The sequence below is a fragment of the Drosophila subobscura genome, chromosome O, assembly GCF_008121235.1.
Source record: "Drosophila subobscura isolate 14011-0131.10 chromosome O, UCBerk_Dsub_1.0, whole genome shotgun sequence".
NCBI classification, from domain to species: domain Eukaryota; kingdom Metazoa; phylum Arthropoda; class Insecta; order Diptera; family Drosophilidae; genus Drosophila; species Drosophila subobscura.
The window spans coordinates 8,701,163-8,712,929 of NC_048533.1; the positions used below are offsets into that span (position 1 = coordinate 8,701,163).

Sequence of the window (11,767 nt, forward strand, 5' to 3'; positions counted from 1 at the left end):
GATGGGTTGTGGGTTTGAGGAGGTTGAAAGGGTTCACAGTGATTTATACTTAAAGAGTGCTTATAATCAAGAGGTTTAACATGGCTTTTCAGATATAAAATATATAGATCTAGCTGTACGATTTTGGGTAAAAATTTTAGCATAACAAGAGTCCAAGTAAGCTAAACTTAATTATTGCAAATTGTTGGCATGAAACTTAATTTTAATGTGCAAATTGTTGGTATACAAAGATGAAGACCCACAAAAAGAGTAAATACTTTATTTTTATCAAACATTTTTAGACAGAGAAAATTAATCAAAAACTTGTGCTAAGAACATTTTTAAATGAATAAATAAATGCGGAATATTTTAAAAAGAGAGATGGCAGCTTTCAGCGCTTTCAATTTCAATATTTACTTTTTCCTTTCAGATACCTAAAGAGGGAATGCTTTCTCTCGTAATTGCTTTGAGCTTATTGTAATTATTATACTTCCACACTCTTATATCTCCCTTACCTACATTGTTTCCAACTATATTTCCCCAAAGTCTCATTCCTATTATATGGGTTTATCTCTTTTCCGATTATGTTTAATTTGCGGAACAGATTACACTTAATTTATTAAGAGAAAAGTTTAACTCCTGCCCCAAAACCCAAACCGACAGCAAAGCCAACTTTCCTTGACTTGTTCACGCCTCATTAGCTGGACGCTAAGATTATGAATTTTTTTTGTTTGAACTTTTTGGTCAAATTTAACACACGACTTGCTCGGAACTCTGTAATTAAATCTGCTACAATCAAATTGCATGCTCTTTTCAGGCTCTCACTCTCACCCCCTCTCCGTCACTGTCTCTGACTCTGAAAGAAAAACTTGAAGATGTTTCGAGGAAAATTCAAGGCGTTAAAAGTAAGTCAACTTAATGTCGCTTGAATATCCACTTGGGTCAGAGAAAGGGAGATAAAGGGAGACGGAAAATAGCGATAAAGAGAGATGGAGTACTTGGGAGGGAAAAATCTTAAGAAAAAAATGTGATGCCATTTATTTTAATTTGCAAGAGTCAAAATGTCGAGATTTAAAGTGAGCAATGAGTGTGGCCAAAATGCGAAGCAGTTCAGACCAAAGAGAAACTGAAAGAGATACAAGAATACAGATAGAAAGAAACGGACACAGAGAGAGAGAGAGAGAGAGGAGGAAAAATAATAATGTCCAAAAGGCAGACTCGTTCCGTGTTTAATTCCATCAAGATGGGTCCAGCCATTTAATTGATTGACTTATGACCCATTAAAAAATGTTCTCTTGAAAAGAAGCATCATAAAATGTTGAACCTTACTTAGGTAACGAATACTTCGATTAACTTAATCAATGAAAATCGCTTTGAATGTTCTATAAAAATCTTAACATGCAGATAAATAACTCCCGACTGCCAGAAGGGATCAACGGCAATGGTTCCCTCGGGTGCCAGTAGATTGCTTGTACACAAGATGTGGCCATAAAACTAAATTGATGCAGCTGAAAGGTCAGGCAGAATATAAAACAAAGGGAAACAAAATCATAACAATATTTTATTGGTTATTTATTTATACATATATTATTTTTGGATTACACTTCAAGATGTATTTCAGTCCCCAGCAGCTTATGGGCTTACGCTTTGTGGTTTACTTTGAAAATACAAATAAGAGATTTTTTATCTGGAACTTTTCCACTTTTCATCTGCTTTAAAGGCAACAAACACCAAAGACATTCACCTGCAGGATAAACGACATTGAAAAAGTACACATCACATAGACTGGGCTATGGGTGGGATGTGGATGAGGGTCCTGTACGTACAGTCATCAGTCTGAAAGTTCTCCTCGTTGGGCTACTTTCGGTATGCTGAGTAATGTGAGTGCTTCCGCTTCCGCCTCTGCCTGTCTGGGATGCGATGGGTGAGTGTGGGTGTGGGTGTGTGGCTGGACCAGCAGCCACTTCCGTAGCCGTTTCTCCTGCTTTTTAAATATACTTGTACAAAAGGTATATTGTATTTGACCAGAAGTTTGAAGCATATTCAAGGGAAATAGCAATCCGTCTGTCTAGTTGCATCTCTTGGAGTCCTTTTACTGACTTACACGACTTTGGTTTCTAAAGATAATACTCCCAAACATCCCAAACATCCCAATTCTTAATTATAATTTTAAATCATATATCTACGTTAAGATGCTTCTTAAAGAGTATCGAAAGCATCCCAAGTTGCCCTTTCCTTTCCCTTTCTGTTGTATATATATTTTTACAAAAAATTTCAAAATACTTAATACTCAATTTGCCCCACAGAGAAATGTTATGCCAGTCGTGGCAGGGCGGGTAGGGGTCGGGTCGGAGCTGAGAGGATGTACATGTGTGTTGTGTTAACTGCTCACCACTTGGCCGCATTTCCTTCTGGGGGCAGCAACCCCATCACCCACTTGGTGTGTGTGTGGCAACTGTGAGATAAAAGCATCTTTAGCAAGTTGAATAACTTGTTGGTAGCTCTCTGGAGCTGGGAGCTGGGAGCTGGGATCTGGATGCAAACACTTGCCGAGCAAATGGTGCTTGAACGTATTCCACTTTGATTTCATTTTATATTATTTCATTTTTTTTTGAGAAATAAAATCCATTCGACATTTTGCGTGGGACCTGTGCCTGGCATAAATCTGGCAAAAGGAGCCAGTTACAAAATGAAAAATGAAAAGCTGGAGAAGTAAGTGTACTTGAGGACTTTTATGCCTGGCACTTAACCGCTTAATTACTCATTATGTTCTCAGTTTATCCAGTCATTTAATCAGTTATTCAATGCAGGCCGAAGGTAAAGGCGCATTTAATGAATAATTGAGCCAAGCCAAACGGCAATAAAACATTTATTAACAATCTCAGCAGCCAGTCCTCGGGATATCTGGAGGGTGGGCGCTCACGAGTGTAATTTAACATTGATTCCATGCATTTATCGTCCGCTGCACACCGTCTGTTTGCTGCCGGTACACAGATATGAAATATTTACTTCGTATTGTCCGTGTATAAATATTTTCCCATCATAAACAGAGTGAGCCTCCATTATGCTTGTGGAATTAATGCCATTCACTCCTGTTGAAGAACTCTGATTTCGAAATAAGTTAAAGGTTATTAATACGAGAAAGTTGAGATTACATTAAAATAAATATTCAAGAGTTGAACATAAATAAATAATGGGTTATATTCGATTAAAAATTATTATTATTTTTAGATTTAGACTCTGTTTAGATTGATATCTCTAGAACATAGAGGAAATAAACCTCTTTAACCTCATTCATAATTTAGATACTACTTCCAATCGTAATATACTTCCGTTCCAAAACTTTTCTACTTTCAACATCTTTGTTGACCCAAAAACACTCCGACCCTCAAGGAGACCACGTCCTTGCTACCCATTTGTCAGAATCAGCGCCCCGTCGTGACCCCAAGCCACGTGAGTTACTTACAACGAGAATGCCCCTCCCAAAAAAGAGGAGAGCAAATCGAAGCGACACCCGTAACAAGTTCGACGTGATGTCAACAAAAGCCAAGCAATATCAACCTAACCGGAGACTCCTTGACACAGACACACACACATCCCTCTCCTACAAACACAAAGGCACACACGTATGCCTGGAGAACTTTCATTAGAGGAAACGTCAAAGTTCGTGAAGGAGCCCACGCCGAACACTCACTCACATAAGCTCCTCTCTCTCTCTCTCTCTCCCTGTCTATTTCTAATGCAGGAATGCCATTCCATCGATGGGGTTTCACAAAGAACGAGTTCACAGAAAGTATTGTAATTGCATTTGCATATGACATTGCATTTAGAATAAACTTTAAGTAATCCGACTAACTTTAAAGAAAGCTTAAATGCAATTCCTACCCCTAATACAAACACCTCAGGACAAACACCAAGTCAAACGTTGCCAACTAGGAATATCTTTCAATTTGTTTCTGACTCTGGGACCCCTCTCTGCGATCCTCTGTGTGACTGCCAGCCGTATCTATCTGCCGTTTTTTGTGTGTGCAGGAAAGTTAGGTTAATAAAATGATTTTAAAGTTTTCGCTGCCATGGAGACGACACTTTCTATTATGCATTAAGGAGCAGCAACAAAATTGTTTTCAACCTTTTTCCTTAGGGCATTTTTTTGGCTATGCTTACGCTTGTCTGTGATGCCGTGAAGTTTTGCAACAACAAAGCAAAAAAAATGATAGCATTCAGGCCGAAGAATTAAATACGCTAACATTGCGCAGTCATTGGCATCTGCAGACGTGAGTAAAGTAAGCGTATAAGATCTCTAATTTGAAAATATTTGTAGAAGCGATCTCTAAATACTCGATTACCACCTAAAAATTGAATGCGCCTTATTGTCATCCCGATGGCTGCAACCAAAACTGACTTTTTATATACAAACATCAGCTCTGAGTCTTAATACCTTCCGAAAGAGTATATAATGAAAAGAACTAAGACCAAGTGGAGTCAAGTGGAAGGCGACAAAGGGAGAAAGAGTGCCAGAGAGAAGGAAAGAGTGGGGGAAAGACACGGAGGAGTATAGAGAAAGTTGCAAGAAGAAGGGCATTGCGGGTGGTAGAGTAAGATAGATACCGTTGCTGACAGCTGCTTAAGTGCGAAATTCGATTTCGTATTCAAGGGCGTTGTCCACGCCAAGCCAAAGCGAGAAAGAGGGAGAGAAAGATAACGATTAACTCACCGATACTGATATACCCTAAATATTATACCATCAGTAATTAAATTAACTATTTAGCAATCTTCCCAGCACATGGCCCTTAAAGCTTTATATGCAGTTGGATGAGGGTTCCTCGATGCTGCACATTTCATTTATATGACCTGTTTTCATAGGAAGCCTTTTCATGTGGACCTTGCTCATATAATACCCCTAATCTCAAGGGTAATCCAAAGAGGGAGAGAGCTTAAGTGTGAAGGGAAATTATTTAAACTTGTAATGAACCAAACATCAAAGCTGAAGCGGGGAAAAAATACTGAACTTGTGAAATTTATAGGGGCGGACAAGGACATCAACAAGCGAAGAGACAGGAGACAGTAATGGGAGCAGGGGCAGAGGGAGAGGGATATATAGTAGCGAAGAGGAGAAGTGGCAACAGGAAAGGGCCCACAATAAAGAGATAAAACTAAGACTAAAAAAAAACGTTATAAAAAATAGGGGGAGTGAATACCATTTTACAAAAAACTGCCGTCCTTCAGCTAAGCAGACTCTTGTGAAACTATTCAGAAGCCGAAAAAAAGGCTAATGAATGGCTTAAATGGCACTTGAATGGAGCCAGGGCCGCGTATTCATTTTCGCTAATTGAATGTTAATTAATAAAATGAAATACGAATACACCAGAAAAAAGATCCAGTAAAATAATGAGTGGAAAACGTCAAAGTGGGATAATTTTTGACTGAATAGCCACAGGACAGAGAGAAGGATACGAGAAAGAGACGGCCAGAGAAATTGCGAAAGAGACAGCGATATACATAGAGTGGCTGGAAAATCCCTGCGAGTGCCATCAAGCGATAAAGTTTTAATTTCCATTTGATGGCTGTTAGTGAAGCAGCAAACAAATTATTTTTTATATATTTATACGTTATTTTTTTGTAGTTATTTGTCGGTCTGTATCTGTGTGTAAAATATGTTTTAATTAAAAGCAAAGTTTTATAGTTTTTCCCCAGGCACTCTCTCGCTGCGATTGCCCCAAAGCTGGACAAAAATCAGAACTGCAAACAAACAAATATAAATTTGTTGAGCGGCGGAAGCGCCGGCAAAGACCAAAAAAATTCCCCAAAGTGGAAGGACCCAATGGGCAAAAATGGCGAGTGAAAAACGCAGTCAAAGTACCAATTCCACTTATTCACTAACACACACACACACACACACATGCTCTTTCACTCTTTCACTTCACAGATGAGTTGACGTTACGGTAGAAATACCCTCATGCCAGAAACTTCAAATAGATATTTAATTTTTTTGCAATTTCATGTAGAGCTGTCCTCCCCCACTCGAAAGCATCGGAAGCTACGCAGAAGTCATAGAAAGATTGGTATTTCAAGCCACCAGAAATAGTGGCGGAAAGAGGGAGAAATGTTGCTGGATGGAGTAGTCAAAGTGCTGGAAATGAAGGAAGAGGAGCTCTTTTGACCCATGACCCAAGTGTTGTTAAGTGTCACACAAACGGGAAGTAATTGTATGCGCTGCTAGGTCAAAAAAATTATAATTTTAAAAAATTTATCACTGCTAACAAGTTATTTCTTTTTATAATTGGACATTTATTTAGGTGAAAGTCTGCATGGTAATGTGTTTACGGGAAATACTTTAAGGTTTGTACATTTATTGTTCTAATCTTTAAATTGATAAAAACAGAATGGATTTTAAAATCATTGATTAATTCAAATACGACAGTTTTGTCAACTCAACCTCTGCCATATCTAAAAATACGTAATCTAGTCACCTTTTTTTTAATTTTGATCAGATTTGACAGATTTCAGTTTTGTTCGTCAGTCGTTTATCAGCAGTCAGAGAGACAGCTCAAAATTCTAAATTTTTTGTTTTAAATTAAAAATTTTTTGTTTTAAATTTTAAGTTTTCTATTTTTTTTCTCCTTCAATATGGGAAGATCTTTACTAAAGTCCCGATCTAGACAAGTTTTAAAATGTGGAGAGTATTATTGGAAGGTAGGTGATCCATTAGATTCTCGAACCGTATCCCTAATCCTCCATCCTCCGAACAGAATAACTCGCAGCTTAGTTCCCTGCGAATGTACAGCGATGGTGGCAGCCTCAAGGAAGTGCTGGCCAAAAAGATACCACAGGAGCGTGAAAAGATGCTGGGCATCAAGTGCCTGCACGGCGACAAGAAGCTGGGCGAGATCAAGGTGAGCAACGTTATGGGGGGACAGCGTGGGCTGCTGCTCCTCATGTGCGACACCTCCTATGTGGATCCCAACAAGGGCATCTTCTACCGCGGGATACCACTGAAGGAGGTGTGCGCCAAGCTGCCGCGTACCCAGAAGGGCAGCAAGGAGGGCACTCCTGAGGGAGCTTTCTACCTACTGACGGCTGGGAAGATGCCCAACAAGAAGCAAGCTAAAGCCGTGACCACGGAGTGGCAAAAGCGTGGCAAGCTCCCCGACTACTGCTTCAAATTGCTGGACAGCATGGACAAGCGGGTGCATCCGATGGCCCAGTTTTGTGCGGCGAGCGCCGCTCTCAATCCGGAGAGCAAGTTCGTGGAGGCCTACAACAAGGGTGCGAAGAAACCCAAATACTGGGAGTACATCTACGAGGACTCCATGAATCTGTGCGCCTTCCTGCCCACCGTCGCGTCGGTCATCTACTGCAACATCTTCAAGGGCGGAAAAGGTAACCGCAAGCTGGATTCCTCCAAGGACTGGTCTGACAACTTTTGCAACATGATGGGCTACAAGGACAGCGGCTTTGTGGATCTGATGCGACTGTATCTCATCCTGCATGCCGATCACGAGAGCGGCAATGTCTCGGCCCACACCACCCAACTGGTGGGGTCGGCTCTCAGTGATCCTTATCTATCCTTCTCGGCGGGCATGTGTGGTCTGGCGGGACCGCTCCATGGATTGGCCAACCAGGAGGTTCTGGTGTGGCTGGACAAACTTGTCGCTGCCATTGGCTGTGAGCCATCGGATGAGCAGATACTCAAGTTTATCAATGACACGCTGAAGAGTGGTCGGGTAGGTTTTTCCTTCTCGCATACCTTCAATTTGGAATATCATCCATAATCCTATACTCCTTCAGGTCGTTCCCGGATATGGTCATGCGGTGCTGCGTCAGACCGATCCTCGCTTTTCCCTGCAAAACGCCTTTGCAATGAAGAACTGCAAGGACGATCCGGGAGTTAAACTTGTCACACGGCTCTGGAAACTCATACCCAAGGTGCTGAAGGAACTGGGCAAGGTTGCCAATCCCTATCCCAATGTCGATGCCCATTCGGGTGTACTCTTGCAGCATTATGGCATGAACGAGATGAAGTACTATACGGTTCTGTTCGGCGTATCCCGAGCCTTGGGCGTGCTTCCTCAGCTGATCTGGGCTCGCGCTCTGGGTGCTCCCATTGAGAGACCCAAATCCTTTACCACCGATTTCTTGTGCAAGTTCCTTTCCAAGTCGAAGAAGGGCAAGAAGGGAAAGTCGGGCAGAAAGGGAAGGAAGGGCAGGAAAGGAAGGAAGGGCAAGAAAGGAAAGAAGAGCAGGAAGAACAGGAAGGGAAAGAAGAGCAGGAAGGGAAAGAAGAGCAGGAAGGGAAAGAAGAGCAGGAAGGGAAAGAAGTCGAAGAAGTCTAAGAAGTCTAAGAAGGGGCCCAAGAAGTGTTGAAGGTCGAACCATAATGGAGGGGAATATCATTGAGGAATGTTTTGGCTAATTATAGAAATAAAATTTGAATATCTGAAGACTTAACGAGGACCTGAGTCCTGAGTTCATTTGCATATTCATATTCATGTGTGTTTGACAAGAGGTAATTGGGTTTTGTTGTCACTCACTGCAATCGTATGATGTGATTTCAGACTGACTTTGATATTTATGGTAGAGAGGTAGAGTCGCCCTCAAGAGGCATGCCCCAGCGATTATTAATTATGGCCCAGACAAAAGTACAGCTTTGATGTCTGCGGCTCCGTTTCTCTCCCCGTCAACCCGCCACGAGCCACAAGCCTCACAAGTCTAATATTTCCCTCCAGCTTCTTAATATCTATAATGTCACTCAGGCCTCAATCTCAGCCATAAATTAGTTGTGTAATAAAACCGCCAGAATAATTAAGAAAATTAATTAGTAAATTTTCAAATAGATTTCTGGTCTTAGTTTCAAATTACGTTCTGCCTTGAATTCCATGGCTTGTGTGGTTAAATCTCTTGGAGACTCAGTAAGGAAAATACAATTTCATACTCAATATTTGCCGTAAGAAAGAGCATCCTGGTTTCAAATTCAGGACACACTATTATTGTTTCCCCGTGGACAAATCTAACTTATTAATATGTGCATATCAAGAGATGGCCCTCACCGCTCCCCACTGAATACCATTCAGTGTACTCATGATTATTGTAATTTTTGTAAAAGCATTCCATCAACTGATTGATTTCTGTTGAAGTTCCTCTTTTGTTTGTCTCTCGTACTTCTCATTCCGATTGTATTCCGCACTCTCTGGTTTTTTGTTTCATTTGTGGAAAATTTTGCTATTTGTATGAGTGATATTTTATTGTTATTTCCCTCACCGCAGCATCGGTCTCCTTTGGGGGGGAAACTGTGTCCCTGGGGTAGCCTTAACCTGGTTCCTGCTTTCCACTTGAATGCGATTTTAATTTTTCTATTTGAACACATTTGGTTGCTTTTTGTTCCATTTAACAAGTGACCCAATTCAGTTGTTGAGTAAGTATGGAAAATAATTCTCTCGCCATTGTATATCAATCTTCAATTGAGTCTCAATCTTCTATTCGCATTATCTATGCTAACAAAAATGCATAAAATAAAATTTAAATTCGTATTTAAATTCATCCACCTTAAGTCCCCAACGAACCTTGACACTCGACAGAACCACATAAATAAATTCTCTGCTGCTCGTAAAATAATCATGATTATGAGATACTTTTTTCCATCCGTCCTTAACTTATTATTAATTGCTTGGAGAGTATGAGAGGTGTATGCTGGGGAGGTCGGTACTACGGTGTAGAGAGGTGTTTATGGGCGGGCAGACGAGAGGAATGAGGGGACGGAATGTAAATGATAAAAGTTGAAATATGTTTACACAAGTTTGACGGGGAAAAGTAAGCTGCAAAACGTTTTAATAAAAGCATTTACTATTTTCGCCAGCACAGTTATTTTATTTTATTGTTGAGGGAAATCACACAAAAACTTTTTTTATTGCAATTTTCCCTCCCCAACTCTCCCCCACCACCCCACTCAGTGTATGTGTGCGTGTCTACTTTTTTTGTTTCAAACATAATTTGGAATTTTTTGAATGGGGATGGTGTTGGCAAATGCAGCGAATCGGTCTGGCTTTGGCCTTGGCTACCCAGAAAGGGAAAGCGTTCCACTCCCACACATACTACCATGGACAAATACACCCACTTGAGCACGCACACTCACAGATACAAGCAGCACAGTGGCAGGGGGTATGAAAGTGTTCTGTCCGCGAGTGAATGGCGAATAAAACACATCCGCATCAGCCATGTTCCGTCCACGTTCATGTGGTCGCTGCTGTCCTGCTGCGTCTCGCAGACCCCACTATAAAAGAAACTAAAAGCCCCATGGTCGATGATAACGACTAAAATGTATCCTAACAAACATATATTTTGGACTACGAATATGAGGGGAAAATACCATTTCATTCTGCACCCTGGCTTAGCTTTATGGCAATTTTTTATCTTCAATATTCATTCCACAAATCAAACAAATGTAAGTTATATTTCTGCAGACAGGTGCACATCGATACTGCTTCCATCATATCTTAAATTATGTTACAGACACTTAAATACCCTTGAAAATGACAAGTACTGGGTATTACAATATATGACTGTTTCAATGTATGTGTCTTTTCTGTGTGTGTAGCTTTGTGCTGAGGCGCTGCGTGTGTGGTAGTAGTCATATAAAATGTTCGCACATATGCCAAGTTGCTTTCAGCCATTTGCTGCAATATTAAAACAAAAGTAATGCGAAAAGTGCTTTCCAACCCATCGCATCCCCCTAACCCCCAACCCCATGATGCTGCGTATTGTCCCCACCCCCCTCCTGCACCCAGCACCCTTGACCACCCATGGCACTCGTAGGAAAAACAAAACCATAGATTAAAAATTGTGCAAAATTGTGTCTGGCAGGCAACTATGTTGGGATATTTTAAAAACTGACCATAGTACGGCATTTGCCATACCCATTGTTGTGGAATGAATGATGGAGTATGATGGGATTAAAGTTGCAGACGAAACTATAAAATTTTTGATTTTGGAAGAGTGATTTTAAATGAGAATGGAAGGGCGTCACGCAATATCACAATTTTTATAAATAATCTCTGTTAGTAATTTATTTTTTAAAGACAAGAGTAAAGGTGCAGGAACAAAACTGATCTACCTCTCTGAGATCACTGTAGAAAGGAAAGGGAAAGGATATAGAGATCATTGTACTCCTACATCTTAAACATTTACAACCCTTTTACCATCAAAAGTACAATAAAACAACCAATCTTAACAAAAGGGATACCAAACATTCGACTCACTGTAGGGTCATGCACCTCTCATACATCTCTCATCTCTGGCACTCTGTTAATTTGAATACAAAAATTGTCTCGGGAAAAAAAGCCACTCGAGTGTTGAGTGTTAAAAACTTTCGCTTAAAGCCCCTTCTCTATCTCTCTCCTCGCTCTCTATTTTGGCCAACAGCATTTTGTCTGTGGTCTCATTTCATTAACTTCCTTCCGGCCAAGAAGCCAGAAGAAGCCAAGCTGAGGCATTCGCCATGGGCTTGTACTCCTTTCCATGGCCCCATATCTCTATAATCACTTTCCTTGTCGGCGAGCAGTACACGCAGCTGAAATTTGAATATTTCTCTTTCTCCATCCCAGCTCTCTGAGGCAATTTTTTATTTGTCCAAAACCAAGAGAGAGGAAGCCAAGAGGGAAATGCCATAACTTCCTTATAGACCGAAAACTTTATGGCTCTGGCAGCAGCTGCACTATCATCCCGAAAGCCCCCTCCTCATGCTCCTTGTTATTGTATTATAATGGTCTCTGGCGCGAGTCGGAGGCTGGGAATG

General features: G+C 40.8%; 1 protein-coding gene across 1 annotated transcript; it reads left to right on the forward strand.

Annotated features, from left to right (window-relative positions):
- Positions 1-6,591: 6,591 nt before the first annotated feature.
- On the forward strand, positions 6,592-8,415 carry LOC117898088 (probable citrate synthase, mitochondrial). Its single transcript, XM_034807268.1, has 5 exons — positions 6,592-6,672; positions 6,729-7,703; positions 7,768-8,159; positions 8,196-8,211; positions 8,311-8,415. Exons 1-5 carry the CDS (start codon positions 6,607-6,609, stop codon positions 8,341-8,343), a joined length of 1,482 nt encoding a protein of 493 aa, XP_034663159.1. The 5' UTR covers positions 6,592-6,606; the 3' UTR covers positions 8,344-8,415.
- The last annotated feature ends 3,352 nt before the right edge of the window (positions 8,416-11,767 follow it).

What these genes read in the sequence shown, in the direction of transcription:
- LOC117898088 (XM_034807268.1), top strand. Translation starts at nt 6,607, where the DNA reads ATGGGAAGATCTTTACTAAAGTCCCGATCTAGACAAGTTTTAAAATGT. An exon ending in GTGGAGAGTATTATTGGAAG is followed by an intron (nt 6,673 to 6,728) that starts GTAGGTGATCCA and finishes TCCTCCGAACAG; the next exon opens with AATAACTCGCAGCTTAGTTC. An exon ending in ACACGCTGAAGAGTGGTCGG is followed by an intron (nt 7,704 to 7,767) that starts GTAGGTTTTTCC and finishes ATACTCCTTCAG; the next exon opens with GTCGTTCCCGGATATGGTCA.